The sequence below is a fragment of the Betta splendens genome, chromosome 14 (genome assembly GCF_900634795.4).
Source record: "Betta splendens chromosome 14, fBetSpl5.4, whole genome shotgun sequence".
In the NCBI taxonomy this organism is placed as follows: Eukaryota; Metazoa; Chordata; class Actinopteri; order Anabantiformes; family Osphronemidae; genus Betta; species Betta splendens.
This window is the reverse complement of record NC_040894.2, coordinates 7,276,387-7,303,039: the sequence shown is the minus strand read 5'-3', so window position 1 is coordinate 7,303,039 and position 26,653 is coordinate 7,276,387. Positions and strand designations below refer to the sequence as shown.

Below are 26,653 nucleotides of genomic sequence, written 5' to 3'. Positions count from 1 at the left end.
GCTGTGGGAACTGCATCACCTGCTGCAGGAGGGCCGTGGGTACACAGTGTCCACTTTTCACCACCGGCACAGTAAAACAACACGAGGCACGGAAGGAGGCGAGGACCCTGCTTGTCGTGTAAAGTTCATTATATAAAATTTATTTTAATGACAATATCAATGCAAATATAGCACTACAGTGATTTCCATGGTACACCGTATCTTACCATATCAATATAGTATGGCACTCATATAATGGCCACTGTTTTAGTAGACACACAAAACCGACAGCTTCTGTAAACTATCTTGGAAAGGATACCTAGGTTTCCATATCAGTCTGTGAAAAAGAATCATGGTAAGGTCAATACTTGGTATCTAAAATTAAGTTGGGCACAATAGTATCATTGGAACATTTTGAGTGTAAGGAATCTCTGCATGCATTGCACTTGCCCATTTCCTTCAACCTGGCGTGTGTTTGTTTTTAAAAAGGACTCAACCCACAAACACAAGCAGGTGGAACTCAAACCAAAGGCCAAGCAGTGACTCTCGAACATTTAGGTCTTCTTTTCACTGTGTACCGTAACTGTACAGTTTGGTGCTAACTATCATAAAACAACAACAACCAAGAGACATTCAAGTGCCTTAATACTATTACAGAAGGGCTCACTCTTCAAGGTACAAACTGCAAATCACGTGGATTTCAGAAATAAAATATGTAACAATAACCACTATATTAAGAATGTTTCTCATGGTAACACCATGTTAGTTGAATGAACAACACCAGTAGTTCAAGATAGCAGCAACGTATTCTAAATGTCAAGACGACCAGTTGTTGAAATCTGTACACAAATAAAAATGAATGTAGAAAAGAAGTCAAATGAACCAATAAACACAGCTTAAAGGGAGGCTTGCATAAATGTAAATAAACAAGTTTTGGACCGAGCCCGTCTTCAGAGGGCTTACTGTTTATTAGTAGAACTATAATTAATGCATGGACTGGCTGCAGCAGATAAAGTACTTAATTCTTTTAGAAAAACAAGTGACCAAAGTTATGTTTATACAGTATATGCTACATAATATGTATTGATTACAAGTATGAAAATGGAAATAATTGCTACATTTTCAATACAGTTTTACATATCTATTTACACTACATTAGTTAAACCTCTCCTAAGCATATACCATGTTTTGTGCAGATTGTTCCAGCATTCTGTTTGAGGTGATCGATACTCACAGTCTCACCAGTTGCACCATGTTGTCTGACAGTCTGTGTTGATGGGTGTCAGTGCTCGATTCTCTGTGAGGTGGCACAATCACTAATGTGCAACTGTGGGTAAGCATGGAGAATGAAGTTGTTGTACCGCTGAGCTGTACCTGTGTATTTGACTGGACTGCAGCATAAGTGCCATCTGTCACACTACCACACCCCCCCCCCCCCCCCTCCAACCACCACCACCCAGGCAACATATTCATTGTTTTATACAACCACATCATAGTGTCCTAGTGAATCTCCTGTATGATCATCTCTACACATATTTATACAGTACTGTATGTCTATTGTGACATGCAGAGAATGACACAGTAAATATGACTTATTCAAGTCTTAGATATGTATGTTATGCTAGTTGACACAAGTTTTAATTATGTTACTCCAGCATCGGGAGCATATTGCTATAAAATTGCAGAAACATTGACAAAGTAACTAGATTTACATTACAAATTTGCAAACAGATACAGTAGGTAGCTTTTACTCCTCGGTGATGATTAGTTGCATCCACAATGACAACCTATTGATACCAAAACATCGCATATGCATTTCACGAGTTCAAGAAACACTTCAATAACTTACCGGTAAGTCCTGCCTGTCTGCGTTTACTGTCGGAGAAGATACAGGTCTCAAGTAGTCAGGAAGGAATTTGGCAACACCAATTTCAGAAAACACCCCACCCGTTATTGTTTACGCGGGTTCGTCCTTCAGTAGCAATAAGACTGGTGTTATGTGGCAAAAATCATTGGCAATCGTAGAACACAATAACATAGTACATAGTACAGAGCCAGTACAAATCAGCAGGGTAAGAAATGAGTCTGATTGTAACATCTCTCCTTTTTTATCAGTTCTTTTCCCCCCGGGTCATTTCAGTCTCCAATAACTAGCATTACTGATCCAGGATCAGTTTGTAACTCAGTAAGAGCGCCAGCGGGTGCCGCCTTCTTCATCCTCAATCTTTGCGCTCCCGGTGGCGGCCTCCCCATCACGAGCCACTCAGTGAACCCATCATCTATTATTAATTGTTCGACAATCTACAACTCGCCCGTGTGTGTTTTTCTCTGTCCTCAGAGCTGCGCTTCTCCAACTCAGATCGCTGTGTCCCACACGACAGCCTGTGGCCTCTGGCAAGGTGGCGTGCCAGTCTTCCGAGGCTCAGGTGTCCGTCTCCAGCTAGGGAGGATGGGCATGCTGTCCTGCTTGCACAGGCTTTTGTCAGGTCGCCTGTGGGCCTTGATCTCTTTGCACAGGCAGCGTTTACGCTCGATGACTTCCAGCAGCTTGCCGTCTCTCTGGCTCTGCGCTGCGGACGGGGTGGTGCCTCCGCTGACGGGAGGCTGTCCCTGCGCCAGCTGGGCGAGCTGCTGAAACTGCAGCTGAAGGTGGTGCTGTTGCTGGAGCTGCTGCAGCTGCTGCTTGAGCTGGAGCTGTTGCTGGTGGAGCTGGAGCTGCTGCTGCTGCCGGGACACGCTGGGACTGCTGGGACTGCAGGGCACTTGAGGCTGGGTGGGACCGTGCAGCTAAAACACAACGGGGTGCGTCAACAAACACTATTAAAGCATTATCATTTCAAAATACCCCCAAGATTACTGAACCGATCCGAGCACATGTTGACTAAAGCTACAGTTCCTCTCGACAGCCACCAGGATGCAGCGCTGCTTCATCTATTACAGGTTGAGGGAGGGTCAATGAGACGCATGCAGACGTCTCTGCAGCACACTCCAACTGCATCAGCACTTGCTATGCAGCCAGAATCAGGGCAAAACGTGCTGTTAAAAGACTGCAGTTCATCTCTTCCGAACACTGTACACGGTGTTCTCCCATCCGCTTCCCTCTCCTTCAGTGATTACATATCAGCCTGCGTCATGTACCAGGCCAGAACCTTATTCTGCTCACTGGGCATATTCGCCAGCTATAAATAGATCTGCAGAAGCGCTGTCTCCAGCAGGAGGGGAAGTAATAACGAGAACAATATTATTGTTCATTCTTAAAGTTACCGTCGGAGAGGTTCATTCAGTCTATAGCTACGCAGGCGAGGGGTCTCTCCTATATTCACCTGATTCAGGGCTTCTCGTGCTGGTAGACTGCTCTGTCTCTGGACGTCTCCTCCACCCACCTGTCTCACTCCGGCAGCAGAGGAGGAGCGGCCCAGCCGCCCCACTTCTGTAAAGAAGCAAACGTTACTCTGTGTGCCAGCTAATGAGAACACTAGACTATAGAGCTGTGAATTCCTAACTACACTCATGTGAGTAGAGGCAGAGCCTCTGTACACTGTGTACTCACATTTTATCTTAGGCTTTTACAAGTATTATACCTTTATAGTTGCGAGCGTCGGATGTTAAAGCTTCCATTATGTTCTGTTTCAGAATTTGTCTGGAAGTGCAATTTATTGTATTATCTTGTAAATCAGAAGTGCATTTAATTTGATGGGTAAGAGCATGTAATTAAGTTTTGGTGGTGATCATGATCTATAATTTCTCAACAATTAGTGTGTATCCGGACTGAGGCACAATAAAAATAAGTGTGAAGTGATAAAAGTGATGTAAGTGCCAGTAAGTGAACCAGATGATGGGTCTGGAGTTGAATTTGTGATTGCGGGAATGGGCCTGTTTACAGCCCCTTCCTGTTGCTGCATTGATTTTAAAGGTGAGTAACCTAAATACGCAGATACACCATCGTTAGAGGCTGTGACCGGATGACTGTGGGACTGGGACGGGGACCAGCAGTACGCTCCTCCCTACCTCCGTTGCGACAGGCAGGAAACGTCTGGCAGGGAAGAGGCAACCCTACTCTGGGTAGGGCTCTGAATCCTGGACTGCTGTCCACACCAGCCAAGGACTCGCTGTGACAGACGGCTCTGCTGGCACCGCTGAAGTGAACCGGGATGCCTGAGTGGCCTCCCCGCGACCCCATCCCAAGCTCCTCTTTATCCATCCTTAACAGAGCATCGGCACTACCGTTCCACGCGCGCCCTTCATCCCCTGAAATCAGAATAGGACAGATTGAGGAATTAAAATACTCACGAAAGCTGGATTGTGGCTTGAGCAGCTTCGCTCTGTAGTAAAAAATGACTTATGACTTACTCTCCGTCTCTCTGCTCCCGTGGCTGAAGGACAGTTTCCTCTGCATGGGCCAGTAAGACCCCTCGTCCGCAGTCAGGCTGGCGCTGCTGTCCCACGGCATGAAGCCAGCCTTGGACTGGTGGGATCCGGACCCTCCATTGTTCTTGGAGGCCCCCTCACCAACACCTGTGAGACTCAAAGGCTGTTGCAGGGAAGGCGTCTGGCAGCTCCCTCGCAAACTCTCGTAAGCCGGCGGCCTCCGGAAGCCGCCGGAGGGGTAGGTCCACAGCAAGGGGCTGTCTGAGGAGGGCGGCTTGTAGGCGGGCAGCCCATGGGGAGTGTGAGAGCGGAGGTGCGGCCGTGAATGGGGGCGCTGGGACGAGGATAACGGCGTGGGGGTGGAGCTGGTGCTGCTCTGAGATGTTTGGCTGCTGGTGGCCACGGTGCTGTCCAGCTGGAGAGAGTGCGGCCCGCTGTCCCAGTCCTTCTCTCTGTCCCTGCCCCTCTCTCGGTCCCTGTCCTTATCCCTATCCCTGTCTCTATCCTTGTCCCTGTCCCTCTCTCTGTCCTTGTCTTTCTCCTTGTCTCTATCTCTGCCCCTATCCCTCTCTCTTTCACGGTCCCTATCCTTGTCCCTGTCCCTGTCCTTCTCTCTCTCCCCTTTATCTGACTTCAAGAGAAAGCTAACAGACTTGCCTTCCTTGCCTGCACTCGTCGTCTGAGTCTGAGCCGTGGCTTGGTTCGATGTCTGCGAGTTGCTCTTGATCGGAGCGGGGGAGTCCCCTCTCTCGGGCTTGCGATAGTGATGGTAGTGGGAGGGACGATGGTGTGGGTGGTGGTGGTGATGGGAGAAGGGGGAGGTGGATTTGGAGGAGGGGGGTAAGGGTGTGGAGTGACTCCTCGCTCTCAGTCCAGGAGCAGGGCCTAACTGGGAGTCTCTGTGCTTGTCCTGCTGGCCTGCACTTCCTCCCGATGACTCCTTGGACGCCGAGAGGGATGCGGGGACGTTAGACGTCGAGGAGGGGTTGCTGGCTTGGGTCGTCCCGCTGGAGTTTTGAGTTCCCATCTTTGCAGAAGCAGACGTCTTGTTTTGCACGCCGACTCCGCTGGAGGCCGCCGCAGGCTGAGGAAAGGCAAGTAGTGGGGGACGGTGTTGTAAAAGATTAGGGAAGGGGGCAGGAATCTTTGTATTGGTCTCGGGCTCAGATTTACTCCCCTGCAGCAAGTAGGGAGTGGGAGCACGTGGGGTGTGCGGACTGGTGGACAGCACCTGGGGGACGGGCGTGGAGGAGGCGGAGGAAGGCAGGGGAGACGAATGAGAGATGGACACTGTGGCTTTAGGCTTGGAATAGGAAGGCGAAGACGACGAGGGGCGAGGCAAAGAGGAGGCGCTGCTGGAGGATGAAGGGGTGACATGATAGTGCTTGGAGGATTTCGGTTTCTCGTGCTTGGGGGGCAGGTGTCTGTGCGACTGTCTGTCCTCCTGCAGTGGATATTTCATTTCCTCATAGATGGCCTCGCTCTGGTCCGAGTCCGAGTCAGGCGTTGTAGCCACAGGCGTGACAGGGTGAGGCGTGGCTGTCTGGCTGTCTCTGGTGAACACCTGGCCCACCATCTCTATATAGACGGGCTCGTCGTCCCCATCCACTGTCTGAATCTGAGAGTCTGCTGCCTGGAAAGGCAGGGATGTGGCTGAAGTAGGCACGCGTGGAGGAAAAGGGTCAAAGGAAAGCTGGGTGCTGGGGCTCCTCTTGGGTTTTAATGGAGGAACCTTCTTCCCTCCAATCTCTCCAGAGTCAGACTTCTTCATGGCTGTATGAAGGGGAAAATAGTCAGTGCACAAGTCGAGGAGGAAGATCTGAACAGCAGCAACAGACCGTCGGCTTACCATTTTTCTTGTCTGAGTGTTTGGCCTGGCAGAGAGAGGGTGGAGGAGGTGGCGGCGTCTCCGGGGGCCCTCTGCTGTCAGCGGATGACGAGCTGAGGCGGGTGCTGGGGTGGCGCTTAGGTTTGGCCGGGGGGCACCGGCCACCGTGTTGGGACTGGGTGTCAGAATAATCCCCGTTCTCCAGACTTGTGTCGCCGGCACCAACGGCATGGCAGGACTGCGAGCGTGGCGCCATGGCAGAGGCACAGGAGTGAGGGGACAGGTCCTGGGAGGCCGGCATGGTCATAAAACCCATGCGGAAGTGCCGGCGGAAAGAAGCCAAGTCTCGGACTTTGCCAACAGTGGCCGAGGGGTCGTTCTGGGTGGAGCTGCAAATTATGCAGAGGAAGCATGAAGAAATCTTAGTAAATGGAAATTTCTCTGACCTTCTTTGCTCACTCTCACTTTGGTCTTCAAACAAAGGCTTGTAGGGATTTTTCTGCAGAAAAAGCCTTGCGAGCTCCTCCATCTTTCACATTTACTGTACATATCTTTCCATCAGAATTTCTTCACATCTGCTTCTTCCTCTCACACATTCAATTAGGAAATCAATTCCCTTGTCAGAAGCAAAGTACACTTTGTGCACACTGTGCTGCTGGAATTCCCTAATTCTCTATATGTTTATATCCTCAGCCCACATTTGTAGTCTGCACTCATTATTGCCAGAAGCATTTAATCAGTTACCATGGGAACTGTTGTTCCTTTTTATCTATTTGATCATTTGTCTTTGTAGGAGTTTCATCGTTAAAGCCCCACAACAATACATAAAAGGCACATTTACTGCTAATACGAACAAGCTGAAACCCTTCGTTCTATTACTGCTGTCAGATGAAAATGTTCATTAATTATCACTAACCGTTCGCGCATCAGCTTCAGTGGCTGGCACAACAACACACCTGAGTGTACGCGGTCGTACAACCACAGCTGAGTGGGAGGACTTGTTCCAACAATGTAGAAGTTCATTGTTGCCCTTGAACGCCTGTGACATGTACTCTCCATATATGACATACTTACTACGCGGCCAGATTTAGCTCAGAACAGAGGCAGCGCAGCTTCTTCAAGTGGCTTCAAGAGGTTTGTTTGTGTCTAGAGAGACCTCAACCGCACTAGTTATTCACAAGTTTTATGAACTGCACTTGTACACTTCTTAGATTTTAAGTGGACCTTTCCTACAGAATGTGTGACAGGTTGATTACTCGCTAGTAGCGCTTGCTAATTACTGATCTAAATGCCTTGAATCTATGTTCACAGGCCTTGATGTGCTGCTTTAATCATTTGAAGATCACCTGTGGTAACTGTATCTTTGAACAGACTAACGCCTTCGTGGAGTGCAAGATATTCCCAGATGCATTTAAGGCTGTGGTGAGATACTGTAGCTTTTAGATAATTCTGCCGTTAGCAGCTACCGTCCTATTTCCAATTTACCTTTTTGTGGGGCAAAGTTTAAGTGTGGGTTACGTTTAAAACGCTGAATGTAGAAAATACTATCTTTGAGAGCAGAAGAAGACACATCACAGCAGTTAAAGCAGCATTTGAAGTTTGACACTGAATGTGTGAGCTGTCCTCATTGTTGATAATTGATTGCCTTGAGTTATAGGTTGCCCTTAGTTTTAAACTAGTCTAATTCTTCTCCTGCAACCAACATTAAGTAAAACTGCAATAACACCCGAGCTTTGACTGTTGATAACATCTTCTCTGATATTATTATTCTTATTATTTATTATTTGTTTGCCAGCATGTGACTCATGGCTGTAAGTGTCCCTAAAGCATCCAACGATCAAACATAGTGTTTCTTTTTATGAAAACATCTCCAGAATTAACAACACTGATAGTAATTCATAATAAAGACAGCTATTATATGTTCAACCTCTTCTATCTGAAAATCAAGAGTCATTTGATCTTAAGTTTTTTTAGCTGACATAGCAAGTAAACGGAAAAAAATTAACAATACTGAACTGATTCACTGTGTATTTAAAGATAAAGAAGGGTTTAATAGATTCAGGACTCGTGTGTATCTCCTAGCTTTGAGCTAAAATTTAATTTGGCGTCGAAGGGAAATGGAGAGAAATGCATATTCATGTATCATTACCAACACTAACAAAAACAGCAAGAACAAAAACAACAAAAACCTACATTTATCCCCTATATGTATGTAATTAATGTGTCAGCCTCCATCTATAGCCAGACCATGTGAGCCCAGCAGGAGCAAGTCTATTGTTCAAACAGCAGCAGCTGAGACAAACACCAACATTCATTCCTTGTGTCATTAAGATGAATGGAGGTTTAAGAAATATCAAGTTTCATATTTTGAAAAATTGCATTATTGAAATGATTAATGTTGTCTGAAAAGCTAAATGTTAAACAAATATACATAAATTTAAAAACACCAGTACAATATCATAAATTTAATATTATTACCGACTTTCATTTTGGTATTAAGTCTTTTGCACACTGACATACTGGTTTTAATAATAATTCTGTGTGATAATAAAACCTCGGCTGAAGTAAAGTTTTCTTCCACCTGTTGACACTATTGGAAATAATTCCTGCATTAAAAAGAGGACTAAAAAAAAGACAGCGTCTATTTTTAAAACTCATATTCAAACTCGCCTATCTACCCACAGCTACTGTATCTCTCTTTTATGGAACGCCCTCTCGCCGCCGCTCCCCGCGACCACCTCCTATTGCACTTTGTCCTTGTGCAGCGTTCTCCCTGACCCTGCTCTGTTCGTAATCATCGCCGGTCACGTCCCGCTCCTCACCTCTGCTGCTCCGGCCCTGCTCGGCTCAGCCTTTCATCGCTTATCACTGTCCATTTTGCTGTACTACACCTCCACTGGCTTGATGCTGCCATGACGGCGAACCCTGCTGCCAAGACGAGGGCCCGCGAACGCTGCTGTGAGTCAGAGAGCGCCGGTCCAGGCTTCTGAGCGGACTGATTTGTTGCCTTTGATGCTGTCCCTGTTCTCAGCGACACAGACAGGCTCAACGCGGCGTTGGGTGAATTATTGGTGACGCTCATAGTGGAGATCACACAACCGCAGACATGAACATGCTTAAAAGACAACGATGCTCGGGCACGTCTGTACATGGCATAATTTAGTTCCATCATAATTAAATTTGACTTATTTTTATGACTGTTTTAACATGTCTGCGTAAAACGCAATCAATTTTGGCTTGACCTTGAAAGTCAGGTGGAAATATTTACACAAGATGTAATTATTACCATCACCGCTCATTGCCATTTAATTGACGAGCAGCACTTAGTCTCGTGTTGTGAATTAGTCTTTATTAATTCTCACATGCCGGAAAAGGCTCAAAGAAAGCAATTGGCCTTGATAAATCGTCCGCGAACTGTTGTAATAATGGAGAAATTAAAGCCTTGAACACGAACTGCATCACACTGCCTACTTGCGTCACTGCGCTACAGCAACTCAGTAACTCATCCACTTCTACAGCGCTGAAAAGGGCGTATTAATATTCTTAAACAAACACTAGAGATATGCTCAATGAGGTATCTTTAACAATACTGCTACTAATAATAACAATAGTAATAACCTAATCAGATAATAGTTTGGTCCAATAGTCAGTTGAAGAGTATATATGATGTTTTCTCTAGTGCATTGTGTAAATGTTGTTATCACCGTTGCATGTGTCTGTGTGTGTTCTTACGTAAACATTGTTTATGAATTTCCCAACGAGGGAGTAGATGACCCGGACGCGAGTCGTCTCATTGCACCTTACGTGTCATTTACAGATAAAACTAATTTAACACGCCTCGGCACAAAATGAGGATAAAACCTTCATTGGTCTTCGCCTCTTTTTGCCCTCTGACATTATGGCTGACATTATAATAGTTTATCTCATCTACAGAACATATTAACTTCATTCCAAACTGCCTCTATGCAAATTCTTCCAAGGCTATTTCAGATGAATCCCTTATGAAAAGCGCATGGCATTAGGGTTTGGAAATTAAACTAATTCACACCACTTAAGAGGTTTATTTTCCACTGAACTGAACTGTAATGTAATCCCAGGGTGCAGCGCTCCTGTGGGTCCACACACTCACCTCTTTTTACTTCCCTCCTGGTCCCTCTGCCTCCAATCCAGGCGGCTCTTGCGATACAGCAGGTTCATGTCGCTGCGGGGTCGCTCCTCCTCGCAGCCTATCACAGCGCAGTGCAGCCGCTTGCTTTGCCTCTCTATGTCACGCAGGAAATGCTCGACTGCCACATCCTGGGCCGAGCCAGAGCTCATGGTATGGAAGTGGCCCGGGAAGAAGGGGGACGTGTGTCACAGGCAGCGTCTTCTAACTCACCTAAACAAGGGGCGAGGAAACAAATGCAAGGTCTCAACTCATTAAATCCATTAAGAAAAGCAGCCTACTTGTAGCTGACAAGCCTGACGGGAACTATGTTGTAATGTGGCAACACACTGCAGGCAAACAATCAAACCCCAAGTGCTGGCAGACCTCTGGGGTTACAGGTTATTATGGTCACTGTGCCACAGCAAACAATCCCGCCAATTACGCTAACTGGCAGCCTTCAAAGCAGACGCGCGGCGATGCACCGTGACGGACGTCGCCGTTTTGTTCCCCATATTCTCCAGTGTATCACATGGAGACTATTTATACTTTCATTATCCCGTTATGAATATTTGAGTAAGCAGGGAAACTCAGCTGCAGAGCGTCTCTGGCTGCAGGCCCTGGGATGGCCTAGCTAAGCATGTCTGCTAGCCAGAAAGTAATGCGGTTTGTCATATGTGGCGCATGCACAGCGTCCTACTCACGCTCAGCCCATGAAAAGTCAGGCTTGTTGTGGGGCAGATATCGGAGGGCCCAACAGGGTTTTCACTGCCGTGTTTTCATAGCGTTTGGACAATGTGAGTGTGCAACACAGTTGGCTAAGAAAAGTGCAGCTGTCAGCTGATGCATACTTCCAGTGTTTTTCCATTACAAATGGAAACAGAGTCTTAATGTGTAAAGATTTGCCACTGTATCTGTTTTCTAAGATGCTGAAATTAAACAAGTCATGTAATATTAAACTACAAGAATCAATATAATGTATTACCTGTATTTAATATTTTTTTGGTTTCTGGAAACACAATTCATCGGTAAGTAAATAAGAGGCTGGACTAAACACAAACACACTTCTACCACCTGCAAATCAGTGTTACTGCGGGAACGTGTCTCATATCTAATTGCAAAATAAGCCACAGTGGGAGCATCAGACTCTGTCACCTGGACCGGGCCGCATGTTGAGGTGTGTGTCCGTGTGTGATTCTCTTGTCATGGCTCAGCGTGTCATCCAGCGTGTCAGCGTGGCTCCTGCTATTCTTGTATCCCACAGCCCTGACCACAATCTCGGCCGCCGCTTGCTGACTCAATATTAATTAGGTTAGGGAGCCGCGACTGTACGTCGGGCTTTTGTTAACAGGAGGCTTTGATTTGGGTTTCGAGGATCTGGCAGATGAGCAGGCAGCCCTGCAATTGCCGCATTACATGCTGTGGGTTGGTGTGCAATTAGCCGGGCTGGGAGAGCCTCTGGTGTACATGCAGGCTTGTCTAGTCAAACAGGCGCTACAGGCGTACGTTTTACTCATCGCCCGCTCGTTGTTTAGCGAGTTGTGCAGGAGGATCTGTGGGGTCAAGGGGGGTCGCTTGACTCGAATCGGGAGGCAGATGGAGCAACTCCTAGAAATTAATGTGCATGCAGCGCTGCACGCGACCCTTCGGTGAGCAAACCCCATCACGCACATAATGAGATCCGCCATGCATGCTATACACAAGCATGTGCAGAGTGTGAAGCAGTAGAGCTATTGCTCATGTATATGTGTGAGTTAGTGAGCAGATGCAGTTTGTTTCCTTATCACCATCCGTTCTCTCTGCCTCTGAATCACTAACACTTCTGGATCACTCTTTGCTGCAGCCCTCTGCCCTCTTGCTTCCACCTCAGCAGGTGGTCCTGTGGTGTTGCATCTCACTGTGACTGGGACAGTGGAGCTGAAGAGTGGAGGACACAGCCCTGGCTTGAGAATTCGTCATATTGTTTATTCAAAACGCTAATTTATCAGATTGCCGTAAAGCAGAAAAAAGCTTTGCACTTTGTGTCAGTCAGTGGTGTAGTTTGTACATTTTCAGCAACAGTCCTCATGCTCATATTTATTCAGTTTCCCATCAAAAACCACAGCTGTTTCTGTGCAGCATCGTAGCTTAACCGCACAGCCACACGGTCGCACTACAGTCAGTGCAACGGAGCCGTACACAGCGCTGCAGCCCAGCAAGAGAAACAAACAGGCAGAGGATGAGAGAGGCGGCTGGGGGGGGGGGGGTACAAGGATGGAGTAATGCTGCCTGAGACGCAGACAGGGAGGGAGGGGGAGACGCACGGCGTAGGGAACGAGACGGGAGGAGGCATGATGGAAAATGGTTGATGTCAATAAACAGGGAATCACTAGGGGATCAGCTGGAACGAATATGATTAGGTGGGAAACGCGCATGGGGACAGACTGGCGGAAGACAATGTCCAGACATGAAACCGTACAATTGCGGGGAATAAGCAAAGCGACGGCAAGTGCGAGGAGGAGACGCTAGAAAAACAGTGAAAGGCAGCCAGACTACAAGAATGGGGGAGGTGAAATCAAGCCTCTCACACTAGTCGCTGTGTGTGGTCTCCTAGCAACACTGTCAGCCAAGCATCTCTTCCTTAACCACTAAATATGCACAAAGCAGGACGTCGGCCCCGTCATATATGACGATCCCCGGCTTAAACTGCCACTTCACTGCCACCTGAGGCTTTTGCAGCAATATGTTGTTTGCATTTTCAGTGGAGATAACATCTGCGTCTGATAGGGTGACCCACTGAGCTGTCCTGCATCTCCTAACGCTGCCTAGATGGAATATGCATGGGACTACACTTGTGATGAAGGACTTTCAAAAATTCAGGGACGAGTTAGACATGTTTTATCACGTGTGGGAAACGAGGCTTTGAAATAAATGTGGGCAACGTGAGCTCAGAGAACGTCTGCACCAGCTGATAATATAAGGCTGGAATACTAAGAGAGGAGCCCCATTAACATCACGCCCAGACACTGGTTGTAATCACAGATCTGCTCGGAGAAGCTCATGTGTTTCCCCCGTCACACAGCAACTTCTGCATTTGCCTGACGCTGTGAGCAAAATCATCAGACAGAGAGATGAGAAAATAATTCTGTTAGTAAAGAGGCAGATTGCTACGCGCAGGACGTCGCGTGTCAGCTGTCTGTCTGGCACGATTAAAAGGGCTTTGAGCACATCCTCAACCACAGACACAACAACCTGTATCATTTCTCAGTTCTGAATACAAAAATACCCGCTAGAACTCCCTGAGCGCATCCTCCTTTATCTTATTCCCCTCCAGACTTAAGGCGTCTGACGCAACAGGATGCGTCACTTCTTCACCGTTAAATAGTCGGCAAAGCACAAGCAGCCTTCAAAGAATAATTGCTATGGGCCGCTGAGGAATAGAACCAACATACGATCCACTTCCTTGATTTATGACCTTGATTATTTGTTCTGTAAGGCAATATCTGTTTGAAATCTACTTGCTCGCATCTCAAAGCAGACAGTAAATCTGATGTAAAGCCCTTAAAAGCACAGCTTGGCCACTGGTCCTGATGATAATGATCTGTTTGCATCATAAATAATCTATATTAATAACTCCGTTCATGAGATGCATAGTAGCTGCAGGAAACCGAAGCAGGCGATTAAATTTAATAAAATGATTAGCAAATAAAATACGCGGCTGAATCACATCTTTGAGACAAAGCTTCGTCTTATTGGGAAACATGCTTCCTAGCAGAGTTAAATCAAAAGATCAATAGCACTCTAATGTGTGTACAGTAAACATGGAGCTACAGCCAGAAGCTGATTATCTGAGCCCAAGGAGGTGGAAGGAAACATCGACGGGGAGGAGCAGCGGTCGGACTCCCCACAAAGGGAACAAAGTCTGCCGTCCAGCACCATCGCTTTGAGTAAAGCTAATTAGGGAAATCGCTACATAGAGGATGCTGTGGGTTTGTTTCTTGAAGTCACCACTGGTCATTTCAACACTTGACATAAGCCGAGGCAAAATAAATACAGCTTTGTTCAGACAACACTGGTTCTGTAGCACTTGCAAAATATTAATGATCAGATGTCTCACACTTCCTGTTCACAGAAGCTCAACTTGCACCGACAGAGATGCTCTTAGACATTTGGCGAGTCGGATCGGACCATTAACGCGCAACAAAGCGGCCGATACCATTTCTACGCAGTGCCCGCGGCCCGTTTCTGCTGACCTGCAGCCCACAGGACCTCTCAAGGAACGTGCATTACCGCATTACTGTGGGTCCACTCACCCCGTGCTAACAGCGGCGGTCACCTGAGGTAAAACCTGTCCCGGCTCCAGCCGGCCTCTCGCTCAGCGTTCCCACAAAGCGAGCAGTTCCACCTGCCTTGTGTTTGGGATCGTTACTATGGCAGCTCCAGCTTGGCGTCGGAGCGTTCTCGCCTCTACATGCAGGATGCTCCTCTAATCTCCTCAGCCTCACGCCGCCGTAGAGCTGCTGATATGCTGATCTGCTAATAAGGTTCAAAGGAGCGGCGTGAATTTTAAATACAAAATCAACACAGATGCAAATTTTTCCGTGGATGTAGTTTTGAAATGCTGTGGTGTTGAGAGGAGCAGCGGATCCCTCACTGTGACTGTGAAACCAGGAGTCATTTTCACCACTGGCTTCCACAATATGGGCTCATATGGTGCTAGTGCACGGCTCAACTTCTCTTCGGCTGTTGTTGCGCTGAATGCGCTACAATATTTCATTGTGCAGTGAAACGCCTGTGGCTGATGAGAATGGACAAGAGAAGGAGGAGGAGGAGGAGGAGGAGGAAGATGCACCACTCTGGGCCAGGGATGGAAGGCACACAAGAGGCAGAAAACAAATTTGCAGAAATTCTTTCTTGACCTCTTTGTCGTGTTTTGGGCTCAAATTAAATAAATAAATAAACTTTGAGATTATAAATGAGTTCACGAGCTAAAATCAAACTTTAATGGCACGTGGAGTCATTTTTTATTCAAACAAAACAACAACAAATTTTAGAGGTCAAGAACCAAAATACACTCATTTAAATATACATGCACAGGACACTTTGCACACTTTGGATTCTCCTCCTCGACGCTGTACAAACTGAGTGACCACTAAATCTTTCATGGACTGCAACCAAAAATATCCTACAAAAAAAAAAAAAAAAAACGCTTTCCCTGAGCCATCGGGATAGCAGCCTTGAGCTACAACAAACTTGCAGCGATGCTCGTTTTGTCTTTTTTTTATAGTCTGTGTATGTGTGCGTAAATAAACAACAACGTGTGGATCAAGAACACTTCAACATCTGGAGAGACGCAGATGTAGCGCACTTTGAAGACACAAAGTAAGTGACCTCCAGAGCCCCACTCCCCATCTCAGCTTGCCCTTGCCTTCATCATCATCATCATCATCTTGAGTCTCCAGTAACTATAGCGACCCACCGCACTTAGCATACGCAGTGCCTCAACGATCCACAAGCCCTAACGCAACTCTAGGAATCGTTTCTAGTTCAAAATGTGAAAAACACCACATCAGACGCAGAAGAACTGAAGAGTGCGACTGGTGGAAAGATGTCACTTCATGGCACCTCTGTCTCTGGGGTTCCCTCGTCACCGTCTGCATTTCAGGAACACTAGTCGGTGAATAACAGCGAGGTGAGCTTGTGATATCGCCCAAAGGAGGCAGGCGATGGCCTCGTGTGCCCACAACAGACACAGCCTCTGTACGTTTGCTCTGCGCATTTGGCTGCTGAAGCCCAGACTGTGAGGTACAGCGCTGCGGGGAGGAGAGCGAGAATTGAAAAACCCCTCCACGCTCGCGCTCGCGCTCGACGGAAGGAGCTCCATTCTGCAGCTGCACACGCTTCGCTGGGTCACTTTCTCCCTCCGTCTCTCTTGACCCATTCGAGAACCCACCGATTTTTAGATAACTACCAATATCGCCTGCCGGTGTCGGCTTCCAGTCTCCGGCTGCACGGCGCTCTCCGCGATGCAAATGAGCACGCGTTTGTCCTCTCTGTCTGTGCTAAACAAACAATATGCACTATATAAGCAAATGCTGAACCTGCTTTAGGATTCAGAGCCAGACTGAACTGCACACGCGTACAGACTATTGATTCTAATTACACAGCTTAAATGTATTTCATTCCCTATAAAAAGCTCATATCATCGCAGCCTGAAGGACTACGGGATCCCCTGCCCCTGCATGATACATGCCATAAAGTATTCAGCCCCAATTACATCAGGTCCAGTAGCCTAAAGCGAAACAAGCATCAAGTGAACATCACTTAAAACCAAACATATGATTTGCCTCAGAGCAGAGGACTTGACTCAACTTCCCAGAGCTTGTACACATGGTGTTCTGAGTCGCCTTAAAAAGCTACAGGGCGCGAATCAGTGGCAGTGCCTTAAGAATAGAGATAGAAACAGGGGAAAATGATGGAAATCAATCCCTTCCTAAGCACACGCGCATCAGAATGTAAATCGCGTTGATATTATCTAATAATTGCACTAGTGAGACCGCTGAGCTGCTTTTCGTTTGATTGAAAAACGAAGCAGCAGCGGCGGCGTTGGCGCAATTCGCCAAAAGCAGGTAGGCCACGAGTGGTCGGCCAACGCTTGAATCATCCTACTCCTTGCGCTCGCACTCCCCCGATAAGCAAGTCGGTAGCGTAGGTTGTGGAACAGGCGCACACACACAAACACACACGCATGCCCACACACAGCTCTCCCACTCATTCAGCTCATTACATACAGAACATGTCTTTTGTGGTCTGGATAGTTGCGCCCCAAATAGTGCTAGGAATCGATGTGTGGGAGGATTTAAAGAGGCTGGAGAGGTGGTGAAACGCGCAGGCCTTGAAGGTGTGATTGGCAGGCGCTGCGTTCAGGGTCTCGCATGAGCCGTGCCTACTGCTGTCATTCCAGCGCCGCGCTGAACTGACAGTGATGGAATGATAAGGCGCTAAATGGGGCAAATGGCAGGTGAAAGCAGATTATGCACCGCGGGGCGTCCCAGTGCCTCTGTGTTTTCTTATGGCGTACGCTGGTGTGTGTCTGGGCCACAGGCGCCGAATGTTGCCGACTTTAACGAGATGATTGCGGGGCTTCGTCTGGCGGACCTGCTTTACTTCAGGTGCATGGACTTATGGTTTCGCCTCCTCGTGAGCTGCAGTCGCGTGACCGCTTTGATGCAACGACTGCATCCAGTGATAAATGAAACCACTGCTCACGCCTGGGTCTTGGTACCGTCATGGTTCTGTTTAAAACCCAATGGGTGCAGCTGGACCTTTTGGTGCCACCCAACCAAACTGGCTCATTTGAGTGGAAATGGAGATTGCTTTGACATTTACAGCACAAATCTGCATGGCGCAATTCAGCGTTGCATTCGCGGAGCCACTGGTCACAGTGGTGGATTTTCACGTGCTGATGCTGAACCCTGAGATTTTGCTGCTTTACCGCGACCTTTAGGAATAACGCAGACAATGAATGAGCACTGTGAGGCATTGAAAGACCACATAAGACAAATGGTACCACGACATGTGTCAGAATGTCCCAAATACTGCAGTTTCAGACCTTTAGACGATCCTGCAAAGAGATTAATAAGTGGGATTAACATGGCTTGAGATGAGACGCTCAGTGCCAACGAGAGAGGAGTAACTGTTGGCGCTAACTTTATTTATTTTGCATGGTACCATGCAAATGACTTTGAAAGGTTTAATGAGAAGAAAACCGAGGGGAAATGAACAAAGATGAGTTGCCTCAAGGAAATCATTACCACACATCATTACTCTTGACTACACACTACAATGAATGCTGGATGCTGTAAGATGCTTACAGCACAAAAAGGAGCTCTTACTTCACATCTCGCTGGTTGGTCTGTTCACATACGTCCCAGTCATTTTCCACACAGTAGAGAGACACACATAGTCTGTTACTGTGAGGGGCAACCATCCACCACCCAATAATATGTCCTCAAAGAGTTTGTTTTGCTTTGTTCAGGACAGTAAAAGTGAAGAATCAGAAGCATTTGACAGACAAGATTAAAGGGACACTCTGCCAACTTCCGATCAATCTGTGAAAGAAGCGTGTGATGTCCCCTGTAGCTTTTAGAGGAGCCTGACTGTTTACACACTCATAACATATGTACAGTCTGTGTTACAAACTGGAGACGTTCAATTCACCATGAGGACATAGTGATTTGAAAAGACAAATCATCTCAGTTCTCTTTAAAAAGGAGACACATCAGCTTTCCTTTCACAATTAAAGAGAACCGCACAAGGAAATTCAATAAAAAAGCAAATGCTGCCCCTCTAGCATGTTTACTCCATCAATATCTAACTAGACTGCTCATTCAAGAAGTGCATTTCAGCCAAAAAATGTTAGGAATGAATGCAGTAATAATAATAATAATAATATGAAAACAAAACAATTATAATTAAGGATTTATGAATTTGTTAAACAAATAAAGTGTGACCTCACTGCTGCTCTACATCTGGAGGGTCGGTGTTTCCCAGCATATCTGAGAACCTGCCCGGTCCATCTGTGCCTTCAGCCTCCTATGCAATCCCAGACTGGCTGCCTGACTGTGGGCCCTGCCTTCTGCTGCAACACTCTTTGTTCTTCTCGTCTCTGAAGATAATTCTTCATGACTCTGGTTGCATGTTTGGAATTGTTGTCGCGCGCTGCAACTCCGAGCCAATCAGATGCCTCCTCGGTGGAGACGCGTCCAACACTCAACAACTCCCATCCAGCTAACGCAAGTTGAAAAAAGCAGCCAACGCCGGCCCACAATACGAAAGGTCAATTAGTGCTTTATTTAAATGCGATATTCAAATTTAAGACAAAAGAAAAGCAAATCCTTGCTTTAAAAGTTGGACCCATTTCACTATTTCTGCCTTATAAAAGGGCTGTAATTGTTATTCTGCTATCAAAGCAACTGCTGATAATTTTTTTGTCAATTAATTAATTGACTAATCGCTTCGGCTCTAGTGGGCCGTTCAATCCCTTTAACTAGAGTGTTATTTACTCAGCATGTAAGTACTGGGGCAAGCGAAGCAGAGTGGTGGGAGAGAAAACTGTGGCGAGCTTCAGTCTGTGAACACAAGGGCAAACTTTAACCGCTTCAGGACCGAATGTCCTGGAAACGCGCGGACAGAAGCGGAATGCGCTTAGCTTCACTCGTTCAGACGACACGGTGGCAGCTCTTCACTGCTCACGCGACAGAGGAGGCCGGCTGAACATCACGGGCGCTTCAGCCATATTGATTCGCAAACACCTGCATGACTGACCAGTAGTAGCCATTTCTATTGCTTTTACTACCCTATTGACCTGCTGCTGCTCAAACAGTCTAAGTAAACAATCTGTTTGGGTGCTTCAGGGTAAAAAAAACAAAAAAAACATAATCCACTACTGCCCACCCAGACAGAAGTAACCACTTGGCTGGAGAAACAGGCTTAAAATGTCAACATCTGCAACATCTGTCCCACATCCGACTGTGGGCCTCCCCTCACGCCCTCTTTCTGTGGACTCAGTCTTTTCAACTAAAATTCTCATCCTGGTTCCTGATTATACTTGTCCAGTCTGACTTGGATTTAAACATTCACTGCTGGGCAGAACGACTGTGCTTCATGTACTTCTGTCCGCCGGTACACGCAACCGTGACCTCTACCCAGTGTCATTACGTCTGGACCAAAACTCTGCATTCTGATGTAGCAAGAAAGCTCCTCGAGGACTGAACGAGCTCCGCTGGCACACATTTCACGCATTTCCACACCCCAGACAGCGCGAGCGGCCGCGGACAGCCTTCTCTGTGGCATCCTCGCGCGGCCGCGGCTCCAAAGCGAACGCCGGCGGGCGAGAAGTGACGGCTAAACCCACGTCGGAGGCCCCTGTTTTCCTCCGCATTCGAGACACGCGGCGCAGTATGTGTGGCTCCCAGCCCTGCACTCAATGACCCCACAGTCACAGCTGCTCTCACGCATCCCTGCTCCCCTCTATCTGTACCAACGGGCGCTTACACGGGCGGCGCGCACGCATACCAGAGCCCGGGCGCCTGCGTCTGACGCTCGGAACAATGTCAAGAATTGTGCGGGAATATTTTAGTCATATTCAGCTCCAAGGTCAAGAGGGGGGGGCTCCGGCTGTACGTTACGCTTCAAGCTGACAGTGAACTCACCGACGCTGCAATAAACGCATCTTAGAGCATTCTGGATTATTCCAGAGTACTTCATTTGTGTCTCTTTGCACCCAACCCTTTGAAAATGCGCACGCCGTAGACTATTTGCTTTGTGACAGACACCCCACCGAGGGACATGACAGCTTGTCTAAATACACTGTCTATTCAGCAGCTTTCCATAATTCCAGCCGCCCTTCCACTGGAAATGAGATTAAAGACACTCAGGTAAATAAACTCCAGCAGCGGTGCTATTTAAGCAGTTTTGTGTTTTTTGGTGATGGGGAGGAGATGAGGATATCTCTCAGTAGTAGTCAAGCTCTGAGAGGCTCACGCCCGGAAAAACACCCTGAGCAGAAGCGTAAAGCCACGCTCGCCTCACTACTCCCTTCCGTTCACCCAAACAGTGCTATACGGCGGGATGCTGCGGTACCTCGACGCACATTTACGCCACCCACTGATTATTGTTGCATTTAAAAACACTCTAACGCCGCGTGTAACCTTGCACGGACGCCTGCTAACGCGTCCTCACCTGGCTGCGCACAAACGCGCCGCTCGCCCGCACGTCCACCGCCTCTGCGCGACTGCCGCCGCTTTCCGCCGCACGAACACAGCCCGGGCTCCGCTCAACTAAACATGCAGATGTTCGGCGTGTCGGTGTGTTTTTTTTCTGAGACATCTGCCGTGGACGCCGCGGTCACCGCCGCTCGCTTGACGACGCCGCGCACGCTCCGGCATCTCCGGTCAGCTGATGGAGGCTTGTCTTTTGGCGAAATGTGCATAAGGGCTGTGGGTCGCAGCCGTCTGCCCAGCTGGCCTGGCATCGCTTTTGTGTTTGGGGGATAAAATGCAGGCCCTATATCCCCCTACACGGGTGACATGGCTTCAAGGTTGAATAATTTGGCCGGCGAACAAACAGCGGCTCGCTGTCAAGCCCATTCCTTGGTATTTACGCGCAAAACGCCACGAGGCCCGACGCTTCCTCCGCATTACAGCGTCATATTTTTCGCCGCTAACGAGGCAGACAGCGCGTTCCGAGCGCGGACGCTGGCGACGGCGGCTCGACGGCGGCGTGTGGCGCAAAAACATAATAGATCAACGAAGGTGCGGGACCTACCTCAGCAACCGGGCACGGCTACGGCTGGCGCAGCGGCAGACGGTGCCGATATCCAGCGGCAGTCGCCCGGGCTCGTAGAAAAAAATCAGACAACAACAAAACCACGCCGCTTGTTGATGACACAGCTGTCTTGGATATTCGGGAGGGAAGGAACGACGCTTTCCCAGATGTGTCAATTGACGTGGCCGAGGAAAAACAGTTATTCAGACGCACGGCATCGGACTGACGCCTTTTCTTGACGCGAAAGGTCTTCCATTTTTATGATAAACAGCGCACCGTGGCCGCTACCGTGGATCGGCCGGTGCGACCTGACCGAAAGCCGTGATGCAATTCGCTGCGTCGCTGCAAAGCGGTCCTCGGCGAACACTTCGGTAAAAAGCCATCCTGGCGGATTCAAATCAACACTTCGACATGACCTCCGCAAATAGAAGCACGCGTTCGGCTCAGGCAGGAGGGGGGGGGGCGCAAGTCAAAACAAAAATGCGCAGCTATCACCGCGCTGTGTTGGTTCAAGCGCTGGGCATCCTCACTGTGCATTTGCATCCATATTAATATTCATACTAGACTTCCAGAGAGCAGACCGGCGGTTGTTTGTTTTTTCAAGGAAAAAAAAAAGCACCAGAGGTGGATCTGAATGCAACGAGGCTGTTGTTATCTTTGCTGTTATCGGCAGACTGCTGAAATAGGCTGAAATGAAATTTCCTCCGGTTGATATTAAGCAAAGCGTTCGGCAGCGGACTTCGAATGAGGGAATGGTTTAGAAAAGCCTCCTCCAACAAGTCGCCTTTGCTAAAACACAAAGCAGAGACGTTACATGTGGAGGTATTAAAGGCTGTGGGACAGTTACTGTGAGGTAATGGCGGATAAACAATTTAGTATGAAATAATCTCCACATAAACCCGTCTCTGAGTACTGTCAATGCCAAGTAGGGTAAGTCCCTGCATGAATATTTATACAGTTGGTATCTGTATCATCTGACTGTCATCTAAGTGGAAGACACAAAAAAATATCCTTACTGTGCAAAAAAATAATAAAAAAAAAAAATAGAAAACAGTGACCTATTCAGACTAACCTTTTCTTAAAAAGAGAAACATTTAGTGATAACATGTTGCTTTTACGTCTTTATTTACACAGGCTACTACAGGGGTCACGTGACCAGCTGGCCAACGCAGCGAGGGGCTGACACGCCCCCTAAGGTCTGTGGGAGATTAGACAGGTGTGAGTGAATCGCGGCGTTTTAATAACCCAGACAGAGATTAGTTGCTCTGCCTCCTGAGAAGCGCTTCCCTCTAATCGATTTAATCTTTGGACTCTCACTGCCAGCAGCTGCAGCGGCCGTAGCGCCGTGCAGAGGTCAACGTATGTCTGTGAATCCAAAGTCTACATGTAAATATTTCATCGACTCCTTCCACTTCTCTTATCTCTCTTTTTATGTTACCAGATTTACAGGAGAGCTCGATCGGGCCGCGGGTTCAACCTCTGTGTGTTACTGTCCCAGTTTTTAGCAGTGGAGCGGCTCCTCGGCTGTTTTGCCACCAACAGTCCGTCCACGCGGGTGTTTTCTATCAAGCTGCCTAATTCTGCTGCTGTGGGCGTGGGTAAACTTCACTTAATTGACATCTCCCACAGCCTATGCTGACTTATTTCCCTCCTGGTTCCCCCAAGGCAAGACTGTGATATTTTTTTCACCATGACGTCATTCCAGTCATCGCCCCGCCCACCTGACACGAGGACCAATTAGCCAGGCTAACTGAAGACACCTGTGTGTCTTCGCTTCATTAATGGTAATTTAACCATAATGGTCATTTAATCAGTGTTTATGTGAGCATGACGTATAACGCTTGAAATGAACAGCAGAGTGTGTTTTATGTACATGCTCCCACTGTTTTGTTGTTAACAGTGACTCAGTTGGACCTGCAATGTTTGTAGCCACTAAAATGAACAAAAGAGACACGACACACAACAAAGATGTGATTAGGACTGATGTAGCAGTGCGTGTAAATGCTACTGTACAAAGAGCCAACATAATGAGTATACAACTATGAAACGTTATCATGTTTATCTGTGGCACTGCTTGTGTCAGAGTATTGGGGGGAGTGGATCTGTTATCAGCAGCTTTACATGACCAGATCAAAGTACACACTGCATATTGAGATTTTCCTGAACTGGATACACTGCATCCATTCAAATTCACTGTGGAATACAGTCCGCTAAAAGGTAAAGTATTATATTTTATGCTCAGCACAAGGATCATAAAAGGGCTTTTATGGTTTTAGCATTTACTTGCCGACGGTGTCGTGTGGTTTCCCGGCTTGACTGACAAAGTTGCATTTGCCTGTTAGCGTGCTCACAAGTAAGTCATTTGATCAGCTGCCGCCTGCCTGTGTCTCCCCACAAGGAAGATTCCAAACACAAGCTAATGCAATCTGATCACGCACATCTATTATAAATGTCCCCATGCGTGAAATCAGGCAACTCTGAAGCACTGACGTTCAAGTTTCCAGAACTTTAATTAGGAGGAGCACGGTTCAAAATGTGGTCGATACAGTAGCTGAGAAGGGATATTGTTGCCTTCAGGTTGCAGGGATGCCTAAGGAGAAGTCTCAGTGGAAGGAGTTTCTAGAGGCAGTAAGTGTTCTGCAGTGGGTGCTGAGCTTCATCTTCCTCGGTAAGATCCCCAGTCTGCCTGGTGCACGCACATCAGCCGCTCTTGACCCACTGAACCTGACGCACTGTTCCTTGTGCCCCATCATAAAACCTGCCGTGACGTCCAACCCGCCGCGCTTCACATGGAACCCTAGGCCTGGCGTGTTATATCTTAATGGTGTGTTTAATGTTCACCTCGCTGTGGCCGCTCTGCACTCTGTACTTCATGTGGCTGGTGATCGACTGGCAAACGCCTGAAACAGGTAAAGCTCGTTCCACATTTGTGCACGGATCATGTGCTACCGACCGATGCCGCTGTTCTACCTGTGCCGTTTCAAAGTGGGACACCGCTTACGTTCGTTTTTGCACATGAACTGTAAAAACGCAGTGTTACAATTAGCATGTAATAAAATATTCATTTCTAATTTATACAGTCACCGTAGTTCTTAGTGTGAAATTGGGACGAGCTCAAACTCTTTCAAACATCTGTATCGTCTCCATCAGGGAGCCGGAGAACAGTGTTTGTGAGGAAGTGGAGGGTATGGGAGCATTTCAGAGACTTTTTCCCAGTCAAAGTAAGTTTCATTTGGCATCATATACTGTAACGCCTGCATAGGATTCTCATCCTCATCATCTCTTTAAGTTAGTTTCCAAGCAGAAGCATTTCTAAACCCAAATTTATTGGCAGGAAGTTAGACACACAGCAGACGTCCACATCCTCTCAAATCTTGTTTTATTTACGTTTATTTTATTTTGAAGCTAATCTGCATCGATCCTGTAACGACTAGTTCATTAACTCCATTAAAGACTCTGGACTAAACTCATTGAGCCACATGACTCACTGAAGCATGTTGTTTTTAAACGCTGCGTCCCCTCCTCTTGCTCAGCTGGTGAAGACAGCTGAGCTGAGCCCAAACAAAAACTACATCTTGGGCTCTCATCCACATGGCATCATGTGCGTTGGAGCCTTTTCCTGCTTCAGCACGGAGGGGGGCGGCTTTGCCGAGACATTCCCCGGGGTGCGACCCACGCTTGCGATCCTGGCTGGACTCTTCAGGATCCCGCTCTTCAGGGAGTACATCATGAGTGCAGGTGAAGAATGCACTTTCACAATTGATGATGAATAACAGGTGAAATCAGAGTTTACAGCAGATGCTGACCTGAGATTTCAGCACCACCTTCTTTGTGTGACTAGGCCTTTGCCCTGTCAGCAAACCAAGTCTTGCCCGTCTCCTTTCTAAAAATGGCCAAGGAAACGCAGTGGTGATCGTGATAGGGGGTGCTGCCGAGTCTCTGGCATCCGCTCCTGGAGTTAACACGGTAGTTGTGAAGGACAGAAAAGGATTTGTCAGAGTGGCCCTGGAGTTTGGGTGAGAACGCTTGAAAAAACTGGATGTCACAGCATTAACATATGGCAGGTTGACCACTACTGGATGCTCTGCTTTAATGTCCGATGATAATCCACAGGGCTGATCTGGTGCCGGTTTACTCTTTCGGGGAGAATGAACTGTTTAAGCAGGTGATTTTCTCTGAGGGAAGTCTGGGTCGCAGGTTGCAGGACCTGTTTAAAAAGATTATGGGTTTTGCCCCATGTCTATTCGCCGGCGAGCACTTTTTACTCCTGCCCTACAGAAGTCCAGTAACAACCGTTGGTGAGTATGTCAGTATTTCCATTATTATTTCCATTATAATGTGCTGCACAGCTAGTTTTATTCTCTGATTCTTCCAGTGGGACGTCCCATCTCGGTGCCAAAGCGCATGGCGCCCACCGAGGAAGAGGTCGACCACTATCACGGACTTTACATGGAGGCGCTGTCCAAGTTATTCCACGAATACAAGGTCAAATGTGGACTTTCTGAAAGTCACAAGCTTCAGATCATCTAGATATTTCACTTCATCATGAACTTTGTCTTCTCCTGCTTTTGAATGGGCTTTGCCAGAATGATGTGAAACGATGGACTGGCAACAACAGATCTGATGTCACAGGTTTCTGTGTCCTCTTTACTTCACTTGTGCCTATATTTGAAAATATTGTGAATGTGTGCTGCAAATAATTAGCATGCAACTCAATTCTCTGAACAGTAAATGTTGATAATGTATTGGTTTGCTATATTTAATGTGATATTTGTGATAAAAGTCAGCATGCTTCAATAATAACTTGCTGCTTATTTCAAAATGTGTTCACATTCATTCTTTTGGCTTTTAATTCTACCCAGATGTTTATACATGTATGATTCTGAAGCAGAGTATATGCAGTAACCCATGTATGCAATTCAACCATTCACCCAGTAGAGGGAAACAATTCCTCACACCATCTTTTATTCTTAACGGGAGGAGCTTGCTTTTGACACTACAATTATAATAAACAAGACAACATGTAA

At 47.3% G+C, this 26,653-nt stretch overlaps 2 protein-coding genes across 7 annotated transcripts; one reads left to right on the top strand and one right to left on the bottom strand.

Annotated features, from left to right (window-relative positions):
- Positions 1 to 119: 119 nt before the first annotated feature.
- On the bottom strand, positions 120 to 22,049 carry LOC114869509 (neuronal tyrosine-phosphorylated phosphoinositide-3-kinase adapter 1). 4 transcript variants are annotated; one of them, XR_008696647.1, is made up of 8 exons: positions 21,627 to 22,049; positions 10,305 to 10,553; positions 6,197 to 6,564; positions 4,330 to 6,120; positions 3,988 to 4,227; positions 3,303 to 3,409; positions 1,829 to 2,766; positions 120 to 1,306 (listed from the first exon to the last, which is right to left on the bottom strand). XR_008696647.1 is itself a non-coding variant. In XM_029173786.3 (7 exons), the coding sequence occupies exons 2-7, from the start codon at positions 10,490 to 10,492 to the stop codon at positions 2,335 to 2,337; spliced, it is 3,126 nt and encodes a 1,041-aa protein (XP_029029619.1). In that variant the 5' UTR covers positions 10,493 to 10,553; positions 21,627 to 22,049; the 3' UTR covers positions 120 to 2,334. The 4 variants fall into 4 exon arrangements, 3 of the variants coding, with proteins under 3 accessions (XP_029029619.1, XP_029029620.1, XP_029029621.1); XM_029173786.3 differs by having other exon boundaries at positions 120 to 2,766; XM_029173787.3 differs by lacking the exon at positions 21,627 to 22,049 and adding an exon at positions 21,042 to 21,161 and having other exon boundaries at positions 120 to 2,766.
- A 49-nt stretch (positions 22,050 to 22,098) lies between these two features.
- Positions 22,099 to 26,651, top strand: mogat3b (monoacylglycerol O-acyltransferase 3b). 3 transcript variants are annotated; one of them, XM_029173802.3, is made up of 9 exons: positions 22,099 to 22,985; positions 23,068 to 23,410; positions 24,204 to 24,294; positions 24,428 to 24,535; positions 24,777 to 24,847; positions 25,160 to 25,364; positions 25,468 to 25,642; positions 25,740 to 25,924; positions 26,002 to 26,651. In XM_029173802.3, the coding sequence occupies exons 2-9, from the start codon at positions 23,408 to 23,410 to the stop codon at positions 26,154 to 26,156; spliced, it is 993 nt and encodes a 330-aa protein (XP_029029635.1). In that variant the 5' UTR covers positions 22,099 to 22,985; positions 23,068 to 23,407; the 3' UTR covers positions 26,157 to 26,651. The 3 variants fall into 3 exon arrangements, with proteins under 3 accessions (XP_029029635.1, XP_055370544.1, XP_029029637.1); XM_055514569.1 differs by having other exon boundaries at positions 22,099 to 23,224; positions 23,332 to 23,410; XM_029173804.3 differs by having other exon boundaries at positions 22,099 to 23,843.
- The last annotated feature ends 2 nt before the right edge of the window (positions 26,652 to 26,653 follow it).

Excerpts from the sequence above, each read along its gene's own strand:
- mogat3b (XM_029173802.3), top strand. Across the intron at positions 24,848-25,159 it reads GAGACTTTTTCCCAGTCAAA|CTGGTGAAGACAGCTGAGCT; the intron begins GTAAGTTTCATT and ends CCTCTTGCTCAG. Across the intron at positions 25,925-26,001 it reads AAGTCCAGTAACAACCGTTG|TGGGACGTCCCATCTCGGTG; the intron begins GTGAGTATGTCA and ends TGATTCTTCCAG.
- LOC114869509 (XM_029173786.3), bottom strand. The coding sequence starts at position 10,492 with ATGAGCTCTGGCTCGGCCCAGGATGTGGCAGTCGAGCATTTCCTGCGT. Across the intron at positions 6,565-10,304 it reads CAGGAGGGAAGTAAAAAGAG|CTCCACCCAGAACGACCCCT; the intron begins GTGAGTGTGTGG and ends CATAATTTGCAG. Across the intron at positions 3,410-3,987 it reads TCCTGCCTGTCGCAACGGAG|AAGTGGGGCGGCTGGGCCGC; the intron begins GTAGGGAGGAGC and ends GCTTCTTTACAG.